The 26,772-nt window shown below is 42.6% G+C and overlaps 1 protein-coding gene across 1 annotated transcript; it reads right to left on the reverse strand.

The window, feature by feature from the left end:
- Positions 1–15,088: 15,088 nt before the first annotated feature.
- LOC121873927 (glutamate receptor-like) lies at positions 15,089–20,810 on the reverse strand. Its single transcript, XM_042377806.1, has 3 exons — positions 20,656–20,810; positions 18,294–18,384; positions 15,089–15,427 (listed from the first exon to the last, which is right to left on the reverse strand). The coding sequence occupies exons 1-3, from the start codon at positions 20,808–20,810 to the stop codon at positions 15,089–15,091; spliced, it is 585 nt and encodes a 194-aa protein (XP_042233740.1).
- Positions 20,811–26,772: the final 5,962 nt, after the last annotated feature.

Here is a 26,772-nt window from a genome sequence, read left to right on the forward strand (position 1 = left end):
TCGCCAGATTCATCCAAGTTTCGGTGATTGCTATGACGTCTACATTCTCGGTACATACAACCGCTCTCAGCAAGTCTATTTTATTTCTAACGCTCCTAATGTTTGTATAGTATACATTTAAATCTACCCTTCCCTGGTCCTGTTTTACCCCTTGTCCTGAGTAACCAATTTTACTTCCCGGGACCAGCTTGTTTTTTGACTCCCACTTACCCCGACCTCTCTCTACTGGCGAAACGCCCCAGGGATGCAGACAACGTCTTTAAAGGGGATATAGATAAAGTTCTTATAATATCCGAGCAGGATAGGACTCGTAGCAACGGATTCAAGTTGGATAAGTTTAGGTTAAGGAGGGAGATAGGAAGAAACTGGTTCACAAATAGGCCAACCGGCCTATTGCAGACTCCTTATGTTCTTTACCCCCGCACGAGACAAGTGTACTCCGTCACGACTGTACAGGTAGTCGTTGCCATAGAATCGTTGCCAGTTATCAATGAATGCCCAACCATTGTTTGCACAATGTTTTTCCAGTCGGCAATTTATAGCAATTGCCCTGGATAGCCATTCACGACCAACTCCTCTTCTTGGCAAGACACCACATACTATCCGGATCCGTCCCCTATCTCTAATCTTCCCCAGCGCCTCCCTATACCTCTTAAAAAGACCCTCACTCCTAACCTTTCCTATGTCGTTTCAACCCACACTAAGACACACTACTGGATTGGTACCCTCCCCTGACAAAACCCTATCTATCCTCTAAGCTACATGCCCTATCCCAGCCCCAGGAAAACACACCCTAGTCCTACATTTCCTGTCTCTTACACAAAAAGTCCTATCTTAAAACCTCACCTGGCTGTCCCCAACTACCACGACCTTATCTGTGGGCAGGGTTTGTACAACTGCCCTTTCCTCTCCTTGCTCCATACCATCCTGCCTCTTCTCTTCCTCGCCAGCTTCCTCCAGCACCTGGTAGGGGTTACTACACTCCACACCCTGATCAGCTATCCTGAGTCTGACCCTAGTCCCCTTGGAGACAACCACTCTCCACGCCTGCTCCTCCTTCGCAGGCGTCCTGCTAGGCAGGACACATACCTGAAGGAGTTCAGTCCTGAGGGCTTTAGTTTCCCCCTTTAGAGTGTCAAGCTCACTCCTCAACTGCCCCAGCTGCCTTAACAGAGTGGCCAGTAGGTCGTCTTTCCTCACACCACGCTCCTCTTCCCCCAAGACACAACGATCCAAGGCGGCCATTTTCATTGGTCACTAACGGGAGCACTTGGGGCCACGACCTTCTTTAAGCTGGGTCAGGTAGCAACTCATCTACCTTCTATGCTTTCAAAGCCGGTAAGCGTTCCCTATTCCCACCCAGTAGGTCGAGGGTTCGATTCCTTGCTGGTGAGGTCGTTGATTATATGTTCAAAGTCCGCGTGTTATATGGACTAAAAATGAAGTATATATATGTACCTCGCGTTTCATACCAGCTGGATTTGGTAAAATGCTACTGACACCACATACGAGGCACGGGCAGTTTCCCAATGAGGTTCACGGCGCCATCAGCTCGATGAACAGGCTTTGTGTGAAATATAACAGAGTCTAGAACTGCTTTTAGTGTCCTTGTGGCCTAGCCGGTAAGCGTTCCCTAGTCCCACCCAGTAGGTCGAGGGTTCGATTCCTTGCTGGTGAGGTCGTTGATTATATATATATATATATATATATATATATATATATATATATATATATATATATACTGATAACCACAAGGAAAGAAAAACACAAAGTTCCCAAGCGCTGCGTGTAATTCAATCACAATGAAAACGTGGATATAAGATAATTCTTGATAAAATCACATGGGAAAAGGGAAACAACGGGCACCTTAGCTTTCGTCTTTATTCAAGACATCTTCAGATGGCAACTGAAGATGTCTTGGAACAATTAATATTCCTATTTCCCGTGTGATTTTATCAATATGTATATATATATATATATATATATATATATATATATATATATATATATATATATATATATATATATATATATATATATATATATATATATATATTGTTACCGCCACAGTAAGATAAGCTAGAAGAGAGAGAAAGAGAGGGATAACCATAATAAGATAAACTAGGCGAGAGAGAGAGAGAGAGGGGATGAGATGAGATAAGAGATATAGTGTTGACAACGAATTTGCTGACCAATCTGCTGAGGTGTTTCAATACGAAAACATATGGCCCTCGCCTCCGGGCTGAGATTGCCCTCGAGGATAGTCTACTGATTTCTACAGGACAGACAACACGTTGGTTCAGACCACTACACCCTAAAACGTGAGTGATCGTGAAGTATTAAAATCTGCTAAGAAGCTCTAAATAACTTTAATAAGTATATTTGTGTACTGCAATTTGATCATATTATACCAATTGTCTCCTGTATCAATAGTTATAACATGCGAGTTATATTTAAGATGTTAACAGGCTATGTACTGTATATTGATTGTATTATTCATATGATGTGTCCTGAGATAACAGCATTTGTTATATGTGAAATGTTCTTTAACAGGTTTTGACCGAATTATATGGTACGCGTCAACGTTGAGGGTTTATTTCTCCCGCAACAAACCAATAACGCTCCTATGAGCGTTAACAGTCAAAACGTATACGGGAGGACTGTGGAAGGACCAACGCCGGAGTTCAGCGTGGGAGAGCATAGGCTCGTCGATCGCCCACCCACCCACAGTGGGTGGATCACGTGCGTCGTCAGCAGCGAGACAGTGATAGCGAGTGCTCTGTGTTTGAGTGAAGTGTCTTAAATATCTGGACAGTGTCGTAAAGCTTCGGTCTACGCGTACTGGGCTGTGAGCGTTCATTTCCGAACAGGGAGGCCGTGCACCTAGTGAGCTAAGGTTTCAGAACACCCGGACAGTGTCGTAATGTTTGGTCTGGGCGGACGGGTAGTTAGCGTTCGCTCGGACACGCACGCAAGTGATTATAACTAACAGCTGATCTTCCTATACTAGTGACACCATAGTATATCAAACAATGATGATAAGGAACCATGAAGAAATACATAAATGAAAGGGATTTGTGGGTTAAGTGTGTTCAACATTCAGGTTATATGTACATGTATGTATATATGTATATATAAGTATGTGTGTGTGTAATTAAGAAATAACAACGAAGGTTGTGACAAGCCGTAACGTTGTACAAGTAAGGGCACCGCAGTAGTGTTTGTGACATCAGTTGTGTAACGAGTCCCTACATTGATTGTGGATCTCTGTGGTTGTGTTAGTGTGACATCGTAGCTGGTGTGTGACATCGCTGTAGTCGTGTTTGTGACATCACTCGTGCGTATTGCACATCACGTGTTTGAGGGACATCGCTCGTGTGTGACATCACTGTGGCCATGTTAGTGTGACATCGTCGCTCGTGCGTGACATCACTGTGGTCGTGTTTGTGTGACATCACTCGTGCGCATTGCTCGTCACGTGTGATATCTGCGATCGTGGGCACCTGATACTAAGCGTTACTGCATACACTTATTGAGCAAGACAGATTACGCTTGCTGTTCGGGCAGTCATGGACGGGAAAGAGAATAAGTCAGAAGTGGGGAGCGTGTCCGGTGTAGAACAAGGAGACACTGTGGACATAGAGACCGATGTCTCACCCACCTCGCCAAGGCAGCGTGAGATAAACCCGTCTACCTTAAACCTGTCTCCCGAGAAGAGAAAGGAACCACCTGTCAAAGGAATCGAAGGACAATTATGTGAGCAATACCAACAAATGCAGCAAATGTTCGCTCACATGACAGCGATGATGCAAAACGTCACCGAAGGTATGAATCAACTACAAGGCAAGGGCAGCACAGAAGATCGCGGAAAGGTGTTATCACCACCAGAGACTAAACTTTCCTCTGTAATTGAAACTAACGAAGAAACGTTATATACTCCAAGAGGACTCCCGGCGCTCACCTTAACCGCAGAGCCGGGAACATCTCACCAGGGGGAGCGCGGAAGTACTTCCGAACATCAAGCTAGTTCGCCGAAACCACTACCTTTGATGAAAGACAAAAGGGACGACCCACCGAGGTCCGAGGTTTGGGTGAGAGAACTGCTAGAGAATATGAGGTTCTCCCAAAGGCCAACGCCGAAGTTCAGCGGAGGAACTTGTAGTGAATACTGGGAGTTCAAGCGAGTCTTTCAGCGACACGTTGGGATGGCGCAGATACCTGATACCTTGAAATTAGAGACACTTCTCGCTGCCTACGCTGGGCCCGCTAAGGACGCTTTGCGGGGATATCTGCAAATTCAAGATCCCAAAGCCGGGTACAAGGAAGCTTTGGACATATTAGAGAAACGTCACGGCAATAAGCACACTTACGTTTGCCAGCTAATAAAGAAGGCCCTGCGAGGTCCAACTGTGAGACTAAGTGACGCAAAGGGCCTCCAACAGTTCTCAGACGAACTGGGGAATCGCGTGAGGAACTTGAAGGTCTTGGGAGAACTATGTCAGATTGACACATATGAATCAATAAGCACGTTAGCTGAGAGGTTCAAGGGAAAGATGAGGGACGACTACGTGGATAAGGCGCATAAATACAAAAGGAAGTGGGGAAAGCTTCCTAGGATCGAGTGGATGTTGGAATTCACAAAGGATATGGTCGACAAGGCGGAGGAGGTCACAAAGGGACGAGGACAGGAAGAACCAAGCAGAATTTATGCAGACTCACGTCAATCCTCGTCGAGGAAGAGACTTGTGGGTCTGGTGACATTAGGAATAAAGACAACCAGAGAAATGGACGATGAACGCTGCTCGCTATGCCGTGGAGATCACCTTCTTCAGATGTGTCGGACATTCCTCAGCATGTCCACAGGAAAGCGAACTTCCCTTGTAAGGGAACAACGTCGCTGCTATGCCTGCCTGGGTCATAATCACCGGATAACAGAGTGCAGCCAGAAGATGGTATGTGGTATAGATGGCTGCTCTGGAGTACACTCGAGGCTCCTGCACTTCACGGGAGCTCTGACGAGCAATGACAAGGTGCAACGGGGCGAAGTTGAGAAGGGATAACACCAGACTAGCCTCCAAAGGGTGAAGAGAGCTACCACAGGGGGCGCCTACCAAATAGACATAGCACCTGACCACAAGCGACCTAGAATGAGTCAACGTAAGGCTATTATGCCACCACCGGAATCGGCATTTAGTAGAGCTAAATCATGGAAGGTCGAAGCCGGTACAAGCACCATGGGGAAAAGAAATCCGCATAAATGGGTCAGGGAAACCATAACCAACAATGGAATTGATGATCGGCGTGAAGAACCCAACAATTGCGAGTTGTGACTACAAAGTTCCAGCAGAGTCGCACTTCCAATAGTGAAAGTCAGGGTGGAAGAAAAGAACCTAGAGGCGAAAGAAGCAGTAGTCACCGGAGCTCTCTTGGATTCAGGCAGCACCCGATCATATTGTACGCGTAGTCTAGCTTACCGGCTGCAGGCAGAGGGAAGGCCAGTTTCCCTCTCCATTGGCACAATCATGAAAGAAAGTAATAGTGTAAACACCGAAGAAATCAGTGTGAGAGTGGCTAGCGTAGGAGTCAGAAAGAGCCAATCCATCATTATCCCCAAGGTCATCATTGTTGAGAATCTACCGTCTTCCCTGAAATCGTCGGTCGCAGACACCCAAGATGTCATCATGTGGGAACACCTACGAGGTACTGCACTACGCCAAGAACCGAAAAGAGTGGATCTCCTGATAGGTCTAGACGTACCACAAGCACTAGCACCATTAGAAGTAAGAACCGGGAAAGACGGAGAGCCCTTTGCAATACGCACCTTGCTAGGTTGGACTATAAATGGACCGCTTGGAGTGGCGAGCCGTGATTATGCCGTGATCAACCACTTTGTCAGAATGGCAACACTAAATTCGGAGACAAATCTGGAAAAACAAGTCAGGCGCTTCTGGGAATGCGACTCAGCCTACAGTAACGATGATCCCGTCTCTGCCGAAGACAAGAGAGTCCTGACGCAGTGGTCAACGTCAATTACTCAAGTGGACGGACACTACCAACTTCCCATCCCGTTTCGCCATGAAGAACCGGGACTCCCAGACAATAAGAAACTTGCCGAGCAGCGATTGGCAGGATTGAGAAAACGCCTCCTGAAGAACCCAGGGCTCTCTCAGAAGTATAAAGAAGAGATGAGACGTCTAATCGACGAGGGACATGCTGAGCGAGTCCCACGTCAAGAACTCAGTGTTGCACCCGGGAAGACCTGGTATCTCCCACACCACCCTGTGTTGAATCCCAACAAGCCAGAAAAGGTGAGAATAGTGTTTGATTGTGCACCCGAATATGAGTCGATGTCGTTGAACAGCCAGGTGATGCAAGGGCCAGACCTTAACAACAAATTGATGGGAGTCCTCATCAGATTCAGACAAGGAAAGGTGGCACTCATGGCTGATAGCGAGGCAATGTTCCACTAAGTGCGAGTAGTACCCGAACATCGAAATGTCTTACGATTCTTATGGTGGACGGACGACCAGATGTCAGGGGCCCCCACCACTTACCGAATGACAGTACATCTCTTTGGAGGAGTGTGGAGTCCTTCATGCGCCGGGTATGCGCTACAACGAACATTCCAAGACTACGGGGAAAGTCTTCATGACGACATCAAGAAAGCGAATCGTAACTTCTACGTCGACGATTTGCTTCTCTCAGTAGATTCGCCGGGAAAGGCAACGATAATTACCCATCGGCTGAGACAGCTGATGAAAAGGGGCGGATTCAGACTTACGAAGTGGGTCTGTAATCACAAGGAGGTCCTCAAGGCAATTCCACAGACAGAGAAAGCTGTGGGAGTAAAGGAAGTAATTTTGAAAGATGACAGGCTCCCCACTGAACGAGCGTTGGGAATCTTGTGGGACCTGGAAAAGGACGAACTAGCGGTCCGGGTCCAGATCCCTAAGAAACCGGAGACGAAAAGAGGCCTTCTGAGTATGGTCAGCTCCATATATGACCCACTGGGACTCATCGCTCCGAGTGTCATAAGAGCCAAAATCATATTCCAAGATGAGTGTAGACGAGGTGTTGGATGGGATGAACAAATCACTGAACAAAACAGGGTCGCATGGCAAAGATGGCTGGATGAACTACCTCACCTATCACGAGTTCACGTTCCACGGTGCTACCGACCAGAGGATATGAATACAGTGACTACCGTGCAACTACATCACTTCTGCAACGCCTCCCAACGAGCGTATGGAGCTGTATCGTATCTGAGAACCACGTGTGTGGCAAAGCCAAGCTAGCCCCTCTGAAACAGCAGACCATACCTCGACTTGAGCTCTGCGCGGCAGTACTGGCTGCTAAGGCAGACAAACAACTACGGCAAGAGCTTGAATTACATATAGACAGATCAGTGTTCTGGACAGACAGTACGGCAGTCCTTCAATACATACGAAACACCGAAAGACGCTTCCAGTCCTTCGTGGCCAATCGAGTGGCAACGATACACGAGGACTCCAATGTAGAACAATGGCGCCACGTGACGTCGGCACTGAACCCGGCCGACGACGCTAGTCGTGGGTTACATGGAGCAGAGCTCAACGAGGAGGGCAGGTGGATTCGGGGACCTGCTTTCCTCTTTTTGGAAGAAGACAGTTGGCCAAAGAGTCCATTGAGGATTCCAGACCTCACAGACGGAGACCCAGAGGTGAAGAAGGAAACCACGGTGCTGACGGCGAACGTTGACCAGGGGGAGGGTATCCTCGATAAGCTATGGGCCAGGTACTCATCGTGGCATCGACTTCTGAAGAGCGTAGCGTGGATTAGAAGGTTTATAGAATGGTGGCTTGGGAAGCGAAAGAACAAACATCACCGAAAAAATCGGCTCCAGGTCAGCGAATTGGAAGAGGCGAAATTAGCTGTCTTAAGATTTATGCAAAGGAAAGGATTCCCTCAAGAACTAGGAATGTTACTACAGGGACAACCCGTGAGAGGTAGCGATATAAGGCGGCTGGAACCTCATCTAGACACAGACGGTTTGATCAGAGTAGGTGGCCGACTGAAGCACGCCGCTCTCCACCCAGACCAGGAGAATCCCATACTATTACCAAGGGACAACAGGATCACGGGGCTCATCGTGAGAGAGGTACACTCAACTAGAGCTGGACACTCAGGACGAGAACACACTCTTGCCATAATACGTGAGACGTTCTGGATACCTAAGTGCCGAAAATTACTCGACCGCACAATACGGACGTGTGTGACTTGTCGAAGAAGCAACTGGAGGCCTACCCATCAACGCCAAGCCGACCTGCCAGAAGATCGAGTGCGCCCAGGAGGCCGGCCGTTCACCTACACTGGAATTGATTGCTTCGGCCCTTTTTTGGTTAAACAAGGACGAGCCCGGGCGAAGAGATGGGGATGCTTATTCACCTGCCTGACCACCAGAGCCATACACCTAGAAGTCCTCACCTCACTAGACCCCGACTCGTTCCTCAATGCCCTAACAAGATTCACCTGCCGCAGGGGACCTCCCAAGCGTGTTCGGTCTGACAGGGAAACCAACATGATTGGAGCTAACCGAGAGTTACGAGTGGCGGTGAACGGCTGGAACAACAGTGACAAGGTCGGGAATGCCCTTCTACAGAAACAGATAGAATGGCAGTTCAATCCCCCGACAGCCTCTCACATGGGAGGAGTGTGGGAGCGACAAATCTGCACTGTAAGGAAGGTCCTCCAGGGAGTGGAGGGCACCCAGACACTAGACGATGAACGCCTCAGCACTGTGTTCTGTGCCGTAGAAGAGATCATCAACAGAAGGCCCATCACCCCAGTGTCTGACGACCCAAAGGATCTAGAAGCACTAACGCCGCTCCACATACTATGGATGAACCCGGAGACACTGTCCACCGGAGGCGATCGGTCCATGACAGAACGGTACCGACGAAGATGGAAGCATGCCCAATTCATTGCGGACCAATTTTCGAAAAGGTGGGTAAAAGAATATCTCCCAACATTACGTCAGCGACAAAGGTTCTTCAAAACTCGCCGTAATCTCCACGCTGGGGATATCGTGATCATCTCTGGACAACCCCTTCCAAGGAGTCAGTGGATGCTAGGGAGAGTACTGGAAGCTCTACCGAGCAAAGATGGCCTGGTGCGAAGTGTTAAAGTGAAGACAAAGGACTCAGTGTTAATACGCCCAGCGACGAAACTCTGCCTGTTGGAAGGGGTGGGAGAGTGAATCTAATAATAGGCCGTGATTTCGTGCGAAGCCCGACAGGGGGCGTGTTACCGCCACAGTAAGATAAGTTAGAAGAGAGAGAAAGAGAGGGATAACCATAATAAGATAAACTAGGCGAGAGAGAGAGAGAGAGAGAGAGAGAGAGAGAGAGAGAGAGAGAGGGGATGAGATGAGATAAGATAAGAGATATAGTGTTGACAACGAATTTGCTGACCAATCTGCTGAGGTGTTTCAATACGAAAACATATGGCCCTCGCCTCCGGGCTGAGATTGCCCTCGAGGGTAGTCTACTGATTTCTACAGGACAGACAACACGTTGGTTCAGACCACTACACCCTAAAACGTGAGTGATCGTGAAGTATTAGAATCTGCTAAGAAACTCTAAATAACTTTAATAAGTATATTTGTGTAATGCAATTTGATCATATTATACCAATTGTCTCCTGTATCAATAGTTATAACATGCGAGGTATATTTAAGATGTTAACAGGCTATGTACTGTATATTAGGGTGTGTCATAGGAGGGAAGATCAGCTAAAACTAATGGCCCATCACTTTTTTGGTAGATTTTAGTGTATATAAACAGAAAATAATTTCAGTTTCAATATTTTGCAACCTTTTGCTAGGTAAATTTTAGCGTGAAATTTATCGAAAATCTAACGTACAGCTGCATTAGTGCATTACAATTAAATAGTGAACATTGCTTTCTGACTTCATTCTTTAACAACCCAACTAACAATATTTTTTCTGTTTCAGATTCTGATGCATTTATAAGTTGATAATATTTGCGATGGCTGCTTGTGTCAGGACGAGGAACCAAAAATCCAGCCATCTCAGTCACTATCTTGGGTCTGGGAGAGAGCTCCTGAAGTCGGAGTTGCCTACATTGAGAGATGCTTTGAGATACGGTGGTTTAATCAGGCAAATCAGTGAAAAGAACCAAAGAACTTACACAAACAAAGACATTGCCAGTGATATGACCAAAGCTGTCTTGGCACAGTACACTCTGGCTAACGCTCAGTTCAAGCCTCCAGTCATAACAAGTGAGAAGAAGATTAGTGAGAGACTGCTAGCCAGTTGGGAAAAGGCAAGAGATATCTCTCTTGGGAGAGGAAAACTTGCATTTAAGGACAGCTTTGCCAAGCAACTGGACCAGTTATTTGACATAATTACTTGCAAGTGCCCAATTGTTCTCTGTCCTGAGCTTGGATGCGATCGTGACTGTAAATCCGAGACCCACATCTCCTGTATTTGCAAGCGTGAACTGAAGATTCCTCTGATCGAACTGGCATTTGTCAAAGCACAGAGAGAGAAGACTGGCAGTATAGGGGCTCTCACGATTTCTAGCCAAGATATTCCGGAGTCCAAGAGACAGGAGGCTGCCACAGAGAGACAGAAGACGAGAAGAGTTGCCGAGGAAAAAAGACTTGAGAAGGCCCAGGGTGAGGTAAAAAAGGCCGATGATTGGAGTCAAGGTGATTCAGAGTTTAATGACTTCCCCATGGCTGATCCGAGTGCTGACCAGGAGAATGGTGACTTTGTCCCTAACCCAGAAAATAATGATCCCAAACCTTCCAGGCATAAGATTCGAAATAGGAAAGATATCCCGAGCATAGCTCTGGCCAGCATGCGACACCACACTGGTCTCAGAGAAACTGCAGAGATAGCAACAGCTGCCTGGGTTGACGGTGGTTTGATAACACCTGATGATGTTCACCTGGTGATAGATCATAACAAAGTAAGGAGAGCTCAGAAGAAACTTGTCAGTAACCTAGAAGAGGAGTTTGATAAGGGGATAAGAGAAAATGGAATCAATTGTTTGTTCTTTGATGGGAGAAGGGATGACACTAAATTGTTCATGAAAGTTGGAGATTCTGACAAGTTGTTACCTGCCATGGTGAAGGAGGAACACTACTCCTGCTGCAGTGAACCAGGGAGGGAAGTATTTGTGGCATTTCACTCCAGAGAAAGATGACATCAGGAAACCAGCTGAGATAGTGGCAGATAACATTGTGAACTGGCTCAGAGAGGAACGTAGACCAGACCCTGCAGGCCATTGGAGGGGACAGCACCAACACGAACACAGGGTGGCAAGGGGGGTCATACAGTGGATAGAGCGGAAGATTGGGAGGAAGCTGGTCTGGATTGTTTGTGACCTCCACACCAACGAGTTGCCACTCAGACATCTGATCCAGGAGCTGGATGGCAAGACTCTTTCAAACAACAGATGGTCTGGTCCTCTTGGCAAGATGCTGGACTCTGCCACTGAGTTAGAAATAAATCCGAGCTTTGAAAAAATCACAGTTGGCCCTCCACTCGTTGAGCTTGCACATACTGTCATTGACGACCTGAATACTGACCAGTACTATGGTTACATGATTTGCAGTGCCATCAAAACTGGGGTCATGCCTGATAGACTTGCTTACCTGCAGATAGGTCCAGTCTCACATTCTAGGTGGCTCACAACGGCTCTCAGGTTCTGCAGAATTTGGGTCGCTCATCATAAACCGAAAGGGAACCAGCTTCACAACCTGAGACTTATTGTCCAATTCATCGTGAGTGTCTACTTGCCAAATTGGTTCAACACCAAGGTCAAGTCATCGTTCTCCGAAGGTCCGAGGCATGTTCTCTTCCAGCTTGAGCTCCTGAGGAGTCAGCCAAGGAAGGTTGTTCAGATTGTAGAGCAGACTGTGAGGAGATCTTCCTAGTATGCTCATCCCGAGGTAGTTCTGCAGACAATGCTCTGCAGTAAGGATGAGGAGGAGAGAAGAGTGGCAGTGAAAAAGATCTTGGATATGAGACTTATGAGAGGATCTGGGCATGAAGAATCAGTTGGTGACGATTCCTCACTGATCTCATAGATCTGGATAACATCCAGGCTGGCAGTGAGCCCCCTCTTACCTGCAGCCTCACCAATGTTCAAGTCAGAGCTTTCCTGGACAACCCCATGCATGTCCCTGCCTGGCCTCGCACCCAGAGTATAGAGCGTTGTGTACAGCAAGTGAGCGAGGCCAGCAGTCACGTGTGCAGCCAGGAGAGGAGGGAAGGCTACATCCGAGCTCAGGTGGTCAGCAGGGAGGTGATGAGTAGAAACAGAAGCAAGAAAGACATGTTCTCTATGGTGTGCAGCAACACCGGGTCGTAGTAGTAAAACCGGTTTTTGTATTTGATGATTTTGTTTTCTGAAGGAATATTAAATTTAATAAATGTGTCAAGATCATTCGTTTCACTATTCTGGATCATTTTCATCCTAATAAATTAACCTAATACATTTACTTTACTTTAAATAAGCTATTTAGTGGTGTTGGTAAAAGGGTGGGAATACTGAATTTTCATAAGATTTCAAGTTAAAATTTACCTAACAAAAAATGAAAACTTTTCAAATGTGAAGATATCATTTGATTCTGCACATAGAACTACATCATTAATACCATGGGCCGATTTTTCAAACTCAAAAAAAAAAATTCGCCTCCGTATGACACACCCTACTGTATATTGATTGTATTATTCATATGATGTGTCCTGAGATAACAGCATTTGTTATATGAGAAATGTTCTTTAACAGGTTATGACCGAATTATATGGTACGCGTCAACGTTGAGGGTTTATTTCTCCAGCAACAAACCAATAACGCTCCTATGAGCGTTAACATATATATATATATATATATATATATATATATATATATATATATATATATATATATATATATATATATATATATATATATATATATATATATGCGGCTCAGAATCAGACAACATAAGTACAATATCAGAACAGCATCTGAAAGCTGTGCCCTGTTCGTTCATGTTAGGAATAATAATCATCTCATTGCTTGGGAAAAAAGCTTAGAAGTATTCAAATCATCATGTGTCACAGAAAGACTTCTGGTTGAAGTTAGTTTGATTAAGGAATTAAAATCAATAAACATTAGTGATTGTCAGTTCAAAACCGATAATATGTTACATAAATTTATTTGTCAGTGGCCCAAGGTTCTGGTCACCGTATTACAGAATGGATATAAAATCCTTAGAAAGAATTCAGAGGAGAATGACAAGACTAATCCCGGGCATTAGGAACCTTGAGTATAGAGACAGGTTAAAGCATCTTAATTTGCACTCCCTCCAGAGACGTAGAGCGAAGGGCGACCTGATAGAGGTGTATAAGTGGAAGTCAGGGCTAAACAAAGGGGACATTACAAAGGTTCCTAATACCCGGGATTAGTCTTGTCATTCTCCTCTGAATTCTTTCCAAGGATTCTATATCCATTCTGTAATACGGTGACCAGAACTGAACTGCGTAATCCAGGTGTGGTCTCACAAGCGCAAGATACAGTTTTAGGATGACCTCGCTAGTCTTGTAACTAACACTCCTTTGTATGAACCCAAGTACTTTATTAGCCTTGTTACGAGCAAAAACACGTTGTTTACTTGGCTTAAGGTTCCTACTTATCATTACTCCTAAATCTCTCTCGCAGTCGGATTTCTCTATGGCATCGTTGTTCATCTGGTATCTGGTTTCCCTGTTTACATCTCCTATACTGAGTACTTTACATTTGTCGACGTTGAATTTCATCTACCATTTTTCAGACCATTCGAAAAATTTGTTTAGATCTTCCTGTAGTTTTGCCGAGTCCTCGTCAGATTTGATAACACGTCCTATTTTAGTGTCATCAGCAAATTTACTCATGTTGCTGTCAATGCCGATATCTATGTCGTTTATGTATATAATAAATAATAATGGTCCAAGTACTGAGCCTTGGGGATCTCCATTTGTGACGTTGCTCCAATTGGACTTAGTGCCGTTAATGCTCACTCGCTGTTTCCTGTCCTGTAACCACGCCCTAATCCATTTAAGGATGTCACCTTTGATGCCATGAGCTTCTACCTTTCTAATTAGTCTTTCGTGGGGGACTCTGTCGAAGGCTTTGCTAAAGTCGAGATATACCACATCATAATTGTGCCCCTCGTCCACCGATTCGAAAACTGATGAAAAGAATGTTAATAGATTACTTAGGCAAGAACGTCCGCTTGTGAAGCCATGCTGGGAATCATTGATCAATCGGTGCTTCTCCAGGTGATTTCGAATAGAGTTTGAAATGATTGCTTCCAGTAATTTGCCTACTATTGATGTTAGACTGATTGGGCGGTAGTTAGAGGATAGTGATCTATCCCCCTTCTTGAAAATCGGTATTACATTCGCTATCCTCCAGGATTCTGGTCGCAATGGTTTTCAATTAGACAAATTTAGATTTAGACGTGAAATAGGTAAACACTGGTTTGGAAACAGAGTAGTGGATGAATGGAACAAGTTACCAAATATCATCATTAACTCGAATACGTTGAATAGCTTCAAACATAGGTTGGAAGCTTCTATGAGCAATAGGGGTTGGGTGTAAACGGGACTGCTCATTATGGGCCAATAGGCCCGCTGCAGTTACCTCCATTCTTATGTTCCTATGTTCTGGATGTAGGATAGTTATTTAGTGGGTCCCTTATTTTTTACCTGACCTGACTAGTCACGTCACCCCCCTTCTCTTAAGCTCCCCTACGTGTGTGTTGGTGTGGGGATTAGTGGATGACGTCATTATGACCTGACCTCATGTTTAATAAGGTCACCCTGTATATTTAAGCCTCTCTCTGTCCATGTAATCCAGTTGCCTCTGAAGATGTCTTGAATAAAGACGAAAGCTAAGGTGCTCCGTTGTTTCCATATATATATATATATATATATATATATATATATATATATATATATATATATATATATATATATATATATATATATATATATATATATATATATATATATATATATATATAATTAACTCATTTTAAGGAAATTAATGACTCATATGAGTAACATTTTCATGTATACGTCTCTCTCACCTTGTTGTAGCAGAACTCTAATATAACCGAAGGTGCCCTCTGACCAGTTGTTCGGGGTTAATGTCTTGTGAGATATGCAGAAGTAGGAGACACAAACAATTGCTGACAACAGCAATAATGTTGTTAAGATGGTTGCCCACACTAGAGGCGCTAGGGGCAGCAGGAATCCCCACGGATCCACCTCCGGCCGCCCTCGACCCCCCATAATTCTCCAATCGTCTATCGTGATTGGCCATGAGAAGTCCACAACCTTGGCTCGACCAGTTGTAGCACCAAACGGGCCAAGAGCGAAGGTCACCTTCTGTTTACGATACAGAACAATAATGTAAGGGCGTAAAACAAAGCTATCAAACAGGGAGGTACTACCGCCTGGGAAGATATTGGAAGCATAATGTATTGTCTAATGCTAGACCCTGCTGCCATATGGCATCACGAAAATTGTAACAAAGTACCAGGTTGCTGATCTGATTTTCTGCCTCATTTACACACAATTGCAGGGTCTCAATTGTTTCTCTTACTATTGACAACACAACATACATGATGTATATCGTTTCTCATTATTGATATTTTATTTTATTTATGGCTCATTATTATTATTATTATTATCATTATTATCATCATCATAATTATTATTATTATCATCATCATCATCATAATTATTATTATTGTTTTATTATATTTTCGCCCCACAAGCCTCCATGTGGTGTATTAAAAATGACCTGTACCCGGGTGGGCTAATGCCCGTAAAAAAGAAAAAAAAACATACTGTACGATACCCAGCCTTTGCCAAAATTTATTGTCGATGTTCCCAGGGAAAATGTCTTTTTCCCAACCATGTTTATCACAACTTTGTTTCTTTTCATTCATTCCTTATATTTCTCCTTAAAACTCTTCTTTTTTTTAGTTGTTCGGATCACAATAATGATATCAGTTACCCTTTTACCCATTGCTCTTACCCATTACTTTCACAGATATACTTTGGCTATATAAAACCACATATTAACTAAATTAGACACAATTAGTTTATACCGACCACACCACAAAAAGCTAAGACTTCTGAAATTCCGTTAACCTTGAGCATGGAAGATCTCGCTGCTTTTGCATCATTACATAACTAGACACGTCACTATTAGGGTTTCCTGTTTTGGGGGTTTCTTAGCGTCCCGGGATTCTGGGACAAACCAGGATATTTCCCGGGATCTCAGGATTTCTCTCATCAGGTGATATTAGTGCTAACTAATGCTATATGCTAACCCTGCATACTTCATTAGTGTGGTATCTGTAGATTATTTGATTGGCAATTGATTTGATAAATTATATTACACTGAAGCAAAGTTCTCTTTATTAACTTGCATACTGGTGTAGAAATAGGTACATATGATTAAACAAACAAAATTTTAATTAATCTCATTCCGTTAGCCATAAAAGAAACTCACAGACATTTGAAATGGCATTCAAAGTTAGCTATTATAAAGAATAAGAATTCTATATTAATGCCATTTGGAAGCCACATTCTACATAAACCCAAAGTGAACACTTGAATGACCTGTGAAAAAAAATAATAGCATTAAATCATTTGTGCACACAAGCCACACAGTCACGCACACATCAAAAGTTGTTCATGAAATAGCTCTTCAAGAAGCACAAAGAGTCAATCTCATTCTGTTAGCCACAAAAGAAACTCAATGATATTTGGAATGACATTCATAGTTAGCCATTATAAAAAAAATAATTATTCTATGCCATTTGGAAACCCTACTTTACAAAAAAACTTAGAGAACACTTGAATGACCTGCGAAAAAAAGGAATAGAATCATTTGCACACACAAAGCCATGCACACCCTAATAGTTGTTCATGAAATAACTCCCCAAGAAGCACAAACAGTCAATACCTCTGTCAGTGAGCCTTGTTCTTGGTTTTGTAATAAATAGGCCAGCAGCTGAAAATGTCCTTTCGGCTTCAACTGAAGTTGGTGGCACTGAGATGAGGGCCTGGAATAGCTCCCCCCATCCCCTTCTTTCTCTCTCTCTCTTTCATGCGTTTTTGCATTTTACATAGTGCAAATTAGAAATAAGGAATGACAATAAGAATCCCGGGATTTGAAACAAATTCCTGGGAAAAAAACAACCACTTACTCCCGGGATCCCGGGAAGGAAACCCTAGACCAGTGGCTCTCAACCTTTTTCATTCCCTTGAGGAATTTTCAACATCCTCGTGGCCTCCTTCATTTTTCTCCCAGAACAGACAAACAGACAAGTGATAAAGACTAAAGAATGATAAAGAAGGACAGATAAATAGGACAAGAGTTAGAATGGCAAACACACATTCACATTCATAACACGCCCATGCACTCACACATAAAGCACACATACAGTCATACACAAACATGCACACAGGTAAACATTCACACTCAAGCTAGCAAGCTGAAGTGTACTTCCTGTAAGCAAGAACACGCCTCCTTTGACAAGCACTGCCCAACTTGGAAGAATGAGAAGAATAGTGAGTCATTCCAATTCCGCACTAAAAATGGTTGGATTATATAAGTAAAGAATGAGTATAAACAACAATGGCACCAATAAATAAGGAAATAATTAATAAAGGAAGTGTACAAATATTTCACCCACGTAAAGCAGCGACCACATGAATTATGAAACAAAATAAGTAACACCAATTACGGAGTATATTATGCTTGAGTCAAGCTCAAACACAATATATGGTTCAGATACAATACACTCCACTGTTTCCGTGATGGTATCCCAGGCCCGACTGAGATCATTCGGTCCTATCACCACTTGCAAAGGGATGACACACGGACACTTACTGATCAAGTCAGTTCAGCAACTCGTCCAGCGCCTGTCACACAGACAGGGACTGGACCTGTGAGATCTTAAATAATCCGTAAAAAAAAAAAATAGCACCAGAGTATGTAAATATTAAAATTGTATTGTCGTTATGATTAAACAAAATGACAAAAAAAAGAATGACAATTCTCTTCTGCCAAGTCAAAATAAGTAATACAAGTTTTGTTTAATTCAGATTCCCAACATTATTTGGAAACGTACATTTTATAACAGCTCGCCGTGGCTCCCCTAAATTCTTGCCGTGGCTCCCTTGGGGGCCATGGCCCCCAGGTTGAGAAACACTGCGGCCTAGTCACTATACTTACCTCAGTTATCACTAAACCCACCATCCCGGACCAGGACCCGTCGGCCTTTATGCTTCCCCAGGCCCTGTCATGAGGCCTCTCATAGGTGTACCTGGGGAGAACAGAGAATAACTTTATTATTTTTTTTATTGTGACCAAGTTTTATTGTCAGTGATGCTCTGGACTAGTAAAATCGATATGGTAGTGAACAAAATGAGGGCCCATTCGAATATTTTAAATATCGACAGAAATTCATAGGACCAAATGAGTTTAGGAATACATAAATACTATATAAAATTTATTGCCCAAAATAAATTCGAAGAGCTATCAAAACAATAGGTATTACTCTATAAAGGTTGGGCAATTTAACCAGCAACTTTAAACAAATAATTTATATTAGACGACAACTTCTTTCATACCTAAAAAAAAATCCCCAAATATGTCGAGTATATGTAATTTCTGTAATATATTTTTGGCGACTTTATTACCTGGAACACTACTCTATATACACCTGTAACTTGTAACGTGTATGTTATCTACACCGCTGCTACCCTTGTAACTCTTGTAGCTTGCTTTGTCGTTAACAGCTTGAAATTTAATGAAGTCACATATAATATATGTTTTGTTCTTAGTTCTGATTATTTGATTTTCACACAAACACTAATTCGTTTTAATCAATATATTATAAAAATAGAAGAGCACAGTATGTTAGTGTAATGACGAATTAACCGACACTGGGCAACTCAAACTGCGGGAGAATATAGGAAACTATTGTCAAAGTTCTTTTGAATGGTAAGTCCGTGTTGTCCCAGATGTAGTCCTTTACTCCTATGGAAGCTGGCCACCCTTGCAATCTAAAGGTGCGGGAAGGACATATGAATCTCATTTGGCCCGTGAGAAGGACGTGACTACCATTATTTCATTACCCAGTATCTAATTAATTTGGCTGATGTAGATTATGTAATGAATTCATGTATTTACCTCGAATTTATATAATTGTTACAGTGTATATATTTGAAAGAGGCTAATTCTACAAGAACAAGGAAATCATTTGCGCTGAGGGCTGTGAAAGTTTGGAATAGTCTGACGAAGGAAATTGTCACAGTTAGAGGCATACATACTTTCAGATTGGACAAATGTTGTGGCATATTACATACACCATCATCAAAGACGAAATATTTCCCGAGAGGATTAAAGAGTCCCAAATAAAGGAAACCTGGAAATCAGCTATAACTAACTATGATCACGTAATGTAGTAGATGCAAGAAGTGTTCCCCTGTATGAAATGGTCGCCATGTAAAAAAATAAAATGGCTTCTGCTAGACGTTGTGGTGGTAGTAGATTGGTATTCAGGGCGAAAAAAGATCCCCGAAATAATGGTACAAAAACTGCAAATCAAAGAGATCAAGTGCCAGGCCACCATGAACCGGTCATCAAAGGTTGTATCTACTACGGAATTCCGATGGTTGGAGATGATCAGATTATGATGAGAGAAAACCCGCTCGTCATCATAGAATGCGGACTTATCATCGTTATAGCTGCCAAGAACCTGAGCGACCCCCTTTGTCACCTGCACATGTTGGTGAAGTTCGATAACAAGCTTTTTGCTCTCACCACTACCAGGCGGCAGGTCAGGGATGTGTTCCGTGGTGTCTCATTGTTCAGCCATTGAGGGAGATTTTCTGAGGGTAAGAAAGTTGTATTTTACTTATTTTTTTCTTAAGTAATTTTTTCTAGAATTCAGGCAGATAACGCGAGGCTATCAATAATATATCGCACGTCCATGCACGCGAACCTAAATATATCCTGAGGTTCGCTAAAACTACCTCACTCGCCTTGAAGATATAAAAGACAAAAGAGTAGGACTTGTGTAACAAAGCCTAGCTTACTGTTTTTATAGTCCTTGTGATATATTGGTTATCATTCCCAGCTCCCACTTGAAGATCCTAGGTTTGATTCTTTGGCTTTAGTGCGTTTTTTCTCAGCTGAGAAAAGATACCACGTCCCCTCCTCAGGAGTTACAGCTGATTGGCAGTTTCAAATCTGTTCGATTTCGTCCTGAAGTAATGATGCATTTCTAAAAGAGTTTATTCATAATCGTTGAGATGACCGTTTCCGACGAGAAAGATATTTAGCTAAATTATATAAAGATACATACATTCATTATTTCAAACAGGAGCACGTTGGAAGTTTACCAGAAATCTTATACATGAATTAACTGTTAAACTCTGGTAACAAATTTACGCTTTCTCAGGACGCATTTAATACATACATATTTTTACCTACAATAAGGCATACTAAGACAAATTACGTGTCAATAAAACTACATTATGCAAAAGCTAACATTTTAAAAGATCAGAATTGTTTCAATAATGGAACTTACGAGAAGTTAGTTCCTTTTGCCACGTAAGCAAGAACGTTTGCCATTGGTCCAGTGAAAGTTAGACGCTGGCCCCCAGGAGCCTTCGGGTCATCCACCATCACCGCTCTCTGGTTAGGGAACTCTTCTCCTGCCACCAGTAGCGTAGGACGCTTCATGAACCTGCTAGACAGGTTTGAATTATAAATCTAATATATTTCTTAATGATAAGTTCTTGCTGTAATGTGTGGACAGGAAGGAGCCGATAATTTGCTACTAAGCATCGTTTTCGTGAAGAAATAGAGTGATTCAACATACATATTTATCAAACAGCCTATCCTCTTTTAACCCTGTGAAAATTAATATTTTTTGAATCCATGAGCTACGATTACTATAATATTATTTTCAAGACCATTTCCTTTCTTAACCTTACTTAAGATACGTTAATTATATTGAAAACTGATGCTATTATCATTTCTTTCAGTTTATGTTTGTTTATACGATTGTTGCTGTATATATTGAAGTTTAAATTTTCATCGGAATGACTATTGATATCGTTATGAGATGGTTTATATATATATACGTATATATATATAAATATATATATATATATATATATATATATATATATATATATATATATATATATATATATATATATATATATATATATATATATATATATATATATATATATATATATATATTAGGGTGGTCCTTATTTCGGGCAAAAAACAAAATTGCCATTTTTTTGTCACAGACCCTGGCAAAAGTTTTTATTTGGGGGTAGAAACATTGCCTGTAAAATATTTTTTAAATATCTTAATAATTAAAGGTTGCGCAAGTCAAATGAAATTTAACAATATTATGCCTATGCTTAATGTTCATAACACATCATTTCCTAGCCCACAAGCCTGGGCCCCCCCCACTTAGTGTAAGTGGGTATTAGCTGCTCAAGGCAGGGGTCGCATGAGGACCAGTCTCGCTCTTTGTCGCCCAGTAAGGTCTGATTGAGGGCATTAGGGAATAATTTCCTGTGGTCAGCAACTGCCTGCAGTAGATACTGCAGTTGCTGTTCGTCCTTGGTGATGCGGCCTGAGAAATCTTGGACTAAGGCTACTCCTCTTTCTGCATGATCATTGATCACAGACAAAGCTTGTACACTGGCTTTTGCATTTTGGAAGCCAGGATCATCTTTCCACTGTTCTACTGGGAGGGCCAGGAAATCTGTATTCAAGTTGAGCTTTTTGAAAAATGACTTTGTGTTCTTTGTCGTGAAATCATATAGGTTCTTCACTTGGAGTGTGTCTGGATTGATTGTAACCCGTTTGACATGCTTTTCTTCTCCAATAACGATGTTCATAGCTTCCAACATGCGGTCCTTCACTGCTGGGAGAACATCGTCATCAAAGAAGGCCAATGCAACCAACTCTTCTGACAAGTACCAGAGGTGTCTCATCATTTTGTGGAAAGTTGCCTTTGATATGGCATCGCTGATGGTACTGTAGTCTTGTAGAGCTTTAAGCAACATCAGATCTCCTTTTGGTGCCTTTGCAGCAAGTGGAGCAGTTGTCCAAGCCTTCACATATATTCGGGCAAAGAAAATGCACAAATCTCTTAGTCCTCTGTTCTCCTTTGGAGTAAGCTTAAACTGAGAACGGAATAACCACACTTTGAAAGAATAAATGGTCTTTGCCATCCATCGTGCTTGGTGCATTGCACCAGGAGCAGAAAATCGTACTCCCCGAAAAGGTGATGTGCCAAGGAAGATGGAGGCCAGCTCTAGCAGCTCTCGATAATCATCTCGAAGCTGTGTCTCCAATAGAGCCTTCTCAATGAAGTTGGTTAGATCGTCCCAAACAGCCATGACCGATTCTTCTGCCAGATCGTCGGTGGAGGAGTCTTCAAACTTCTGCTTGTCAATTTGTTCTCATTTGGCTTGGAATCTTCTGAACAGCTGTTTGTCAGGAGCAGCTGTGTGCCCCATTACAGCTTCAAAAGTAGCTCCAGCTACAAGTTCTAGTACATGGTGGCTTGTTGTATCAAAACACATGCCATGCACGATGTCTGCAATGTGCCATTGCTGCAAAGCCTTCACAACAGCTTTTGCTTGTTCATCACCGGTACCAGAGGGAAGTTTTGTTACAGCAAGAAGTTGGGAGGTGCCATTACCTGAGACAAGAACTGGGAGTCTGTCAACATGGCCCCCATGCCCCGTCAAATCAGGCATCAATTTACCATCCCAGTGAACAATTAAAATGACTCTGGTTTGAAGTTTGAAAGGATTTCAGCTGCCCTGCTACTGCGATGATGCTGAAGTTTCCTCCTGATGCTTGATCGATTCAGAATCAATTCACTGACATCCTGGCCCAGACTCCGAGCAGTTTGGGTGACAATGTGCATGGCCATTCTATCTGAGGACTTGGTCCGATCTAATGCTGCAGAAAGTTCTGGAGTTAGAACTTCTTTTCGCCCACGCTTCTTGACAGTAGGTGGAGTTTGAAGTGCTGATGGGCCAGGAACTGGGTTGGATTCCTCAGAAGAAGGCGTACTACTGCTGTCCAAGACAACGATGGCTTGGCATTTTTTGGCTTCTTCCTCTGCACTGTCTGCAGCCAACTTCCTTTTCATTGCTTTCTTGAGAGTTTTTTCTCGTCGTTTCTGTCTTATCAGGAATACTTTGTCAAGAGATGACATTGCCCCACGACGCCCTTTTTCTCGTTGCGCTATTAAGAAATCCTTATCCTCCTGAACTGTCATCATATTCAAAGCATTCACATGTGCACTGTCAAAGAGATCTTCAAATGTATCAGTGAACGCTTTCTCTTTCTGCTTTTGAGTTTCTGTCTTTCTTGAAGAGTTCTTTTTCAAACTACGCCACTTGTCAAACATTTTGTGCACTTGATTCACACAATCTGGTTTGTGGTGTGTGGGAATGTTTGCTTTTGTCCAAAATTGAAGAACTTTGTCCGTGACTTCCCCAGCTGCCACTCTGATGGTTTGTTTCTGTATGCGATGCAGGCTTAAAAAATACTGTAACACTTGCCAGTTTGAAAGTAAATTAACCCCTGTAATGTCATCACATAATGTCTTTATCAAATACACATTTTCTCGTGTTTTTACTCCTGCATTAGCCATTTTAACCTGAGGAAAAAGAAATTATCTATTAATATAAGTTAATAATGAGAATACTCTGCAGTCCTGTTTCTAATTTCCCCACTCATCAATCACGACCAGCAAAAACTCCCCACAATCGTGAAAATGCGACGAACTAGTGGTGGGTGTAATCTGCTACAAAGTAATCGACTACATCGATTACTTAATTTTTGACAGCATTGAGCAACCTCTAAATATTAATATATTCAAAAATAACTCTACACACAATGTTTTTGTCCTAAATGGACACTTTAAGTAGGGTCTGTGGTAAAACATTCCAAATTGAAAAATAAGGACCACCCTAATATACTGTATATATATATATATATATATATTCTGCTCACCCCACTTAGGGAGAGGGATAGAAAAGGTGTCCTAAGCCTTGAGTTATTCACATCTTGAGGTGTTGTGAGGTGACGTTAACCTACAACAGGACACAGTGTATGGGACCACCCTCACACTGTCGGCCTCGAGGGTATGCTTATTTTCATCCAGGATTTAGTGTATAATTATTTATCCTTTCCTGCAGTTGTGTGCAGACTATCATATTATGACACATACACACACACACAATATATATATATATATATATATATATATATATATATATATATATATATATATATATATATATATATATATATATATATATATATATTTCATTAGGCCAATAAAGTACGCGGACTTCTACATACAATCAACACCTCAACTCGCCAGGATCGAACCCACGGCCCACGAGCCCATGACTGTGACCGGGGAACTCTAACCGCTGCACCACCAGGATACTAAAAGCAGCCTTAGACTTTGTTATATTTTATACAAAGCCTGTTCAACGAGCTTAAGGCGCCGTGACCCTCTAATGGGGACTACCTGTATCACGTAGGTGGTCAGAGTAACGTTTTACCAAATCCAGCTTCGAAACACGAGGATCCATCTATAATTCATTAGCCCAATAAAGCACGCGGACTTCTACATATAACAATGTCTAGGACTGCTTTTTAGTTTCCTGGTGGTCCAGCGGTTAGCGTTCCCCGGTCACAGTCATGGGCTCGTGGGCCGTGGGTTTGAATCCTGGCGGGTTGAGGTGTTGTTTATATATATATATATATATATATATATATATATATATATATATATATATATATATATATATATAAATATATGTACGTGTTAAATTTTTCGGGGAAAAGTGGGAGATGGGTGGTGAGAGCAAAGCCTTGGTTTGGTGTCCAAGAGGCAACCCACAACGCTTTGGTATCCCGAGGAGTGAAGGGCAGGTGTATGTATATGTTGCACCTGAAGTAGAGAAAAAAAAGTAGTTTCAGCCTAGCGAAATGCATGCATGGCATTAAAATTACCACTCTTATTGAACATTATGATGTATAAATTTACAATAACGTGAATTATCTGTTTCTTTTTATCTTGCTTGCAAGAGAACTTACCTTGGGGATTCTGAGGTTCCCTGCAATACTAGTAACATGGAGTTCGACATCGAAAAGGTCCTTTGGAGATCATGCAGCTTTGCAATAGGTAGGCGAGTGACGGCAAGAAGTCTTGTAGGCCACACAAGGAGGTTGCCATTGAAAGATTCGTCCACTAAGGTGACGAGGAAGGCTAGGTTGTCGCTCACCACCACCAGTGTCACACAAGACAGCACTTGCCGCAGCTGATGATATCAATATAGTTGAAATTATTGTATATGCACTCTTTTTTATTTTAGCTCCTTCATCAGTGTTAAGAAAGTATTACACTTTCTTCTCTTTTTTGCTTTCATTGCAACTCGGAATGATGGGAAATTGTCCCTTGCCCAGCCTATGCTCCCAACCCATCCCCAGCCATTCCATTTTATGTCACTAAGGGAGAATAGGGCAAATGACCTTTCAGTCAAGGTGAGTTTTTTATTAACCCAAATTACCATCCACCCTATTTCGCAAAGCCGTCTGGTAAGGAATGCACCAAGATTGTTCACTGAGAGAGCGGTACTGAAATATACTGGATTTCTTCACCTTTGAAAGGGTTGGTCACTGCCTCTTGGCCGGAACATTGGACACTCCAATGTCCCTAGGGACTGATCTCACCTCCTCTACTGATATATATTAGCCTAGTCAAGTATTACTCCTTAGTCTGTACTCACCCTTGAAGATGTGAATTACACGAAAGCACTTTAACTTTGTGTTTTGTTTCTTTAGTATCAGCATATACTAGGATCATGCGCACCTACAGTGATTTACCAGCATATATATATGTAATATTCAGAAATTTAATTATGATATTTAGAGACGTTAGAATGAAAATAACCCATCTGCCAAAAACCATCAGTGGGCCAGGCTGAGATACCCTTGCCTCGTGGTGAGTCAAATAAGCGCAAGCAACGCCTCTAAGCGCGGTGGTGGAAGCATCTTGAACTAGGCCTATATAACATTAATGTACTTAATAGAATTAATGTAGACACGATTCATGAAGGACTATTATTAAATTTAAAGTCATTTTAAATCGTGTCTCAGTCTAAATATGTTAAGTGTGTCCCAAATAAACTATTAGTTACGCAAAAAGATGATGTCACTGGGCCAGGGTAACGCTTGAGGGAGATGTGGTGGGCTAGAGCGTCAGTACCGAGCAGGTCAGGGACCAAGACAAGGGCGTTTGTCCTCACGTCTCTGCCAAGGAAAACGACCACGTGGCCTCGTCCTGTAGAGCACACGTTCATCAGTGTTGCAAGTAAGTTTCATTTGATCTCAGACAGTGTTTAGATAGGGCGGAGAAGAAGTTAACAATAGCTAACAGAGTGTTCTCTTGCAGGGTTTTTGAGAACCTACTCGGTCCGATGGTCTGACGGTTGTTCACTGGTTAGCTGTCGTTTATCTGGGACGCACGAGGTGAACGAGTGTCCCTGACAACTAACTACGTGGGAGCAGCGTCCACACTTTTCTGGTGGTCGTTCTGGGTCATCAAATCTCCTCCCCTTGGTTCATACAACACCACATC

Source organism: Homarus americanus, unplaced genomic scaffold, assembly GCF_018991925.1.
Source record: "Homarus americanus isolate GMGI-L3 unplaced genomic scaffold, GMGI_Hamer_2.0 scaffold25827, whole genome shotgun sequence".
Lineage (NCBI taxonomy): Eukaryota > Metazoa > Arthropoda > Malacostraca > Decapoda > Nephropidae > Homarus > Homarus americanus.

What these genes read in the sequence shown, in the direction of transcription:
- LOC121873927 (XM_042377806.1), bottom strand. Translation starts at nt 20,810, where the DNA reads ATGAAGCGTCCTACGCTACTGGTGGCAGGAGAAGAGTTCCCTAACCAG. An exon ending in GCAAAAGGAACTAACTTCTC is followed by an intron (nt 18,385 to 20,655) that starts GTAAGTTCCATT and finishes TGTTCTCCCCAG; the next exon opens with GTACACCTATGAGAGGCCTC. An exon ending in TGGGTTTAGTGATAACTGAG is followed by an intron (nt 15,428 to 18,293) that starts GTAAGTATAGTG and finishes TATCGTAAACAG; the next exon opens with AAGGTGACCTTCGCTCTTGG.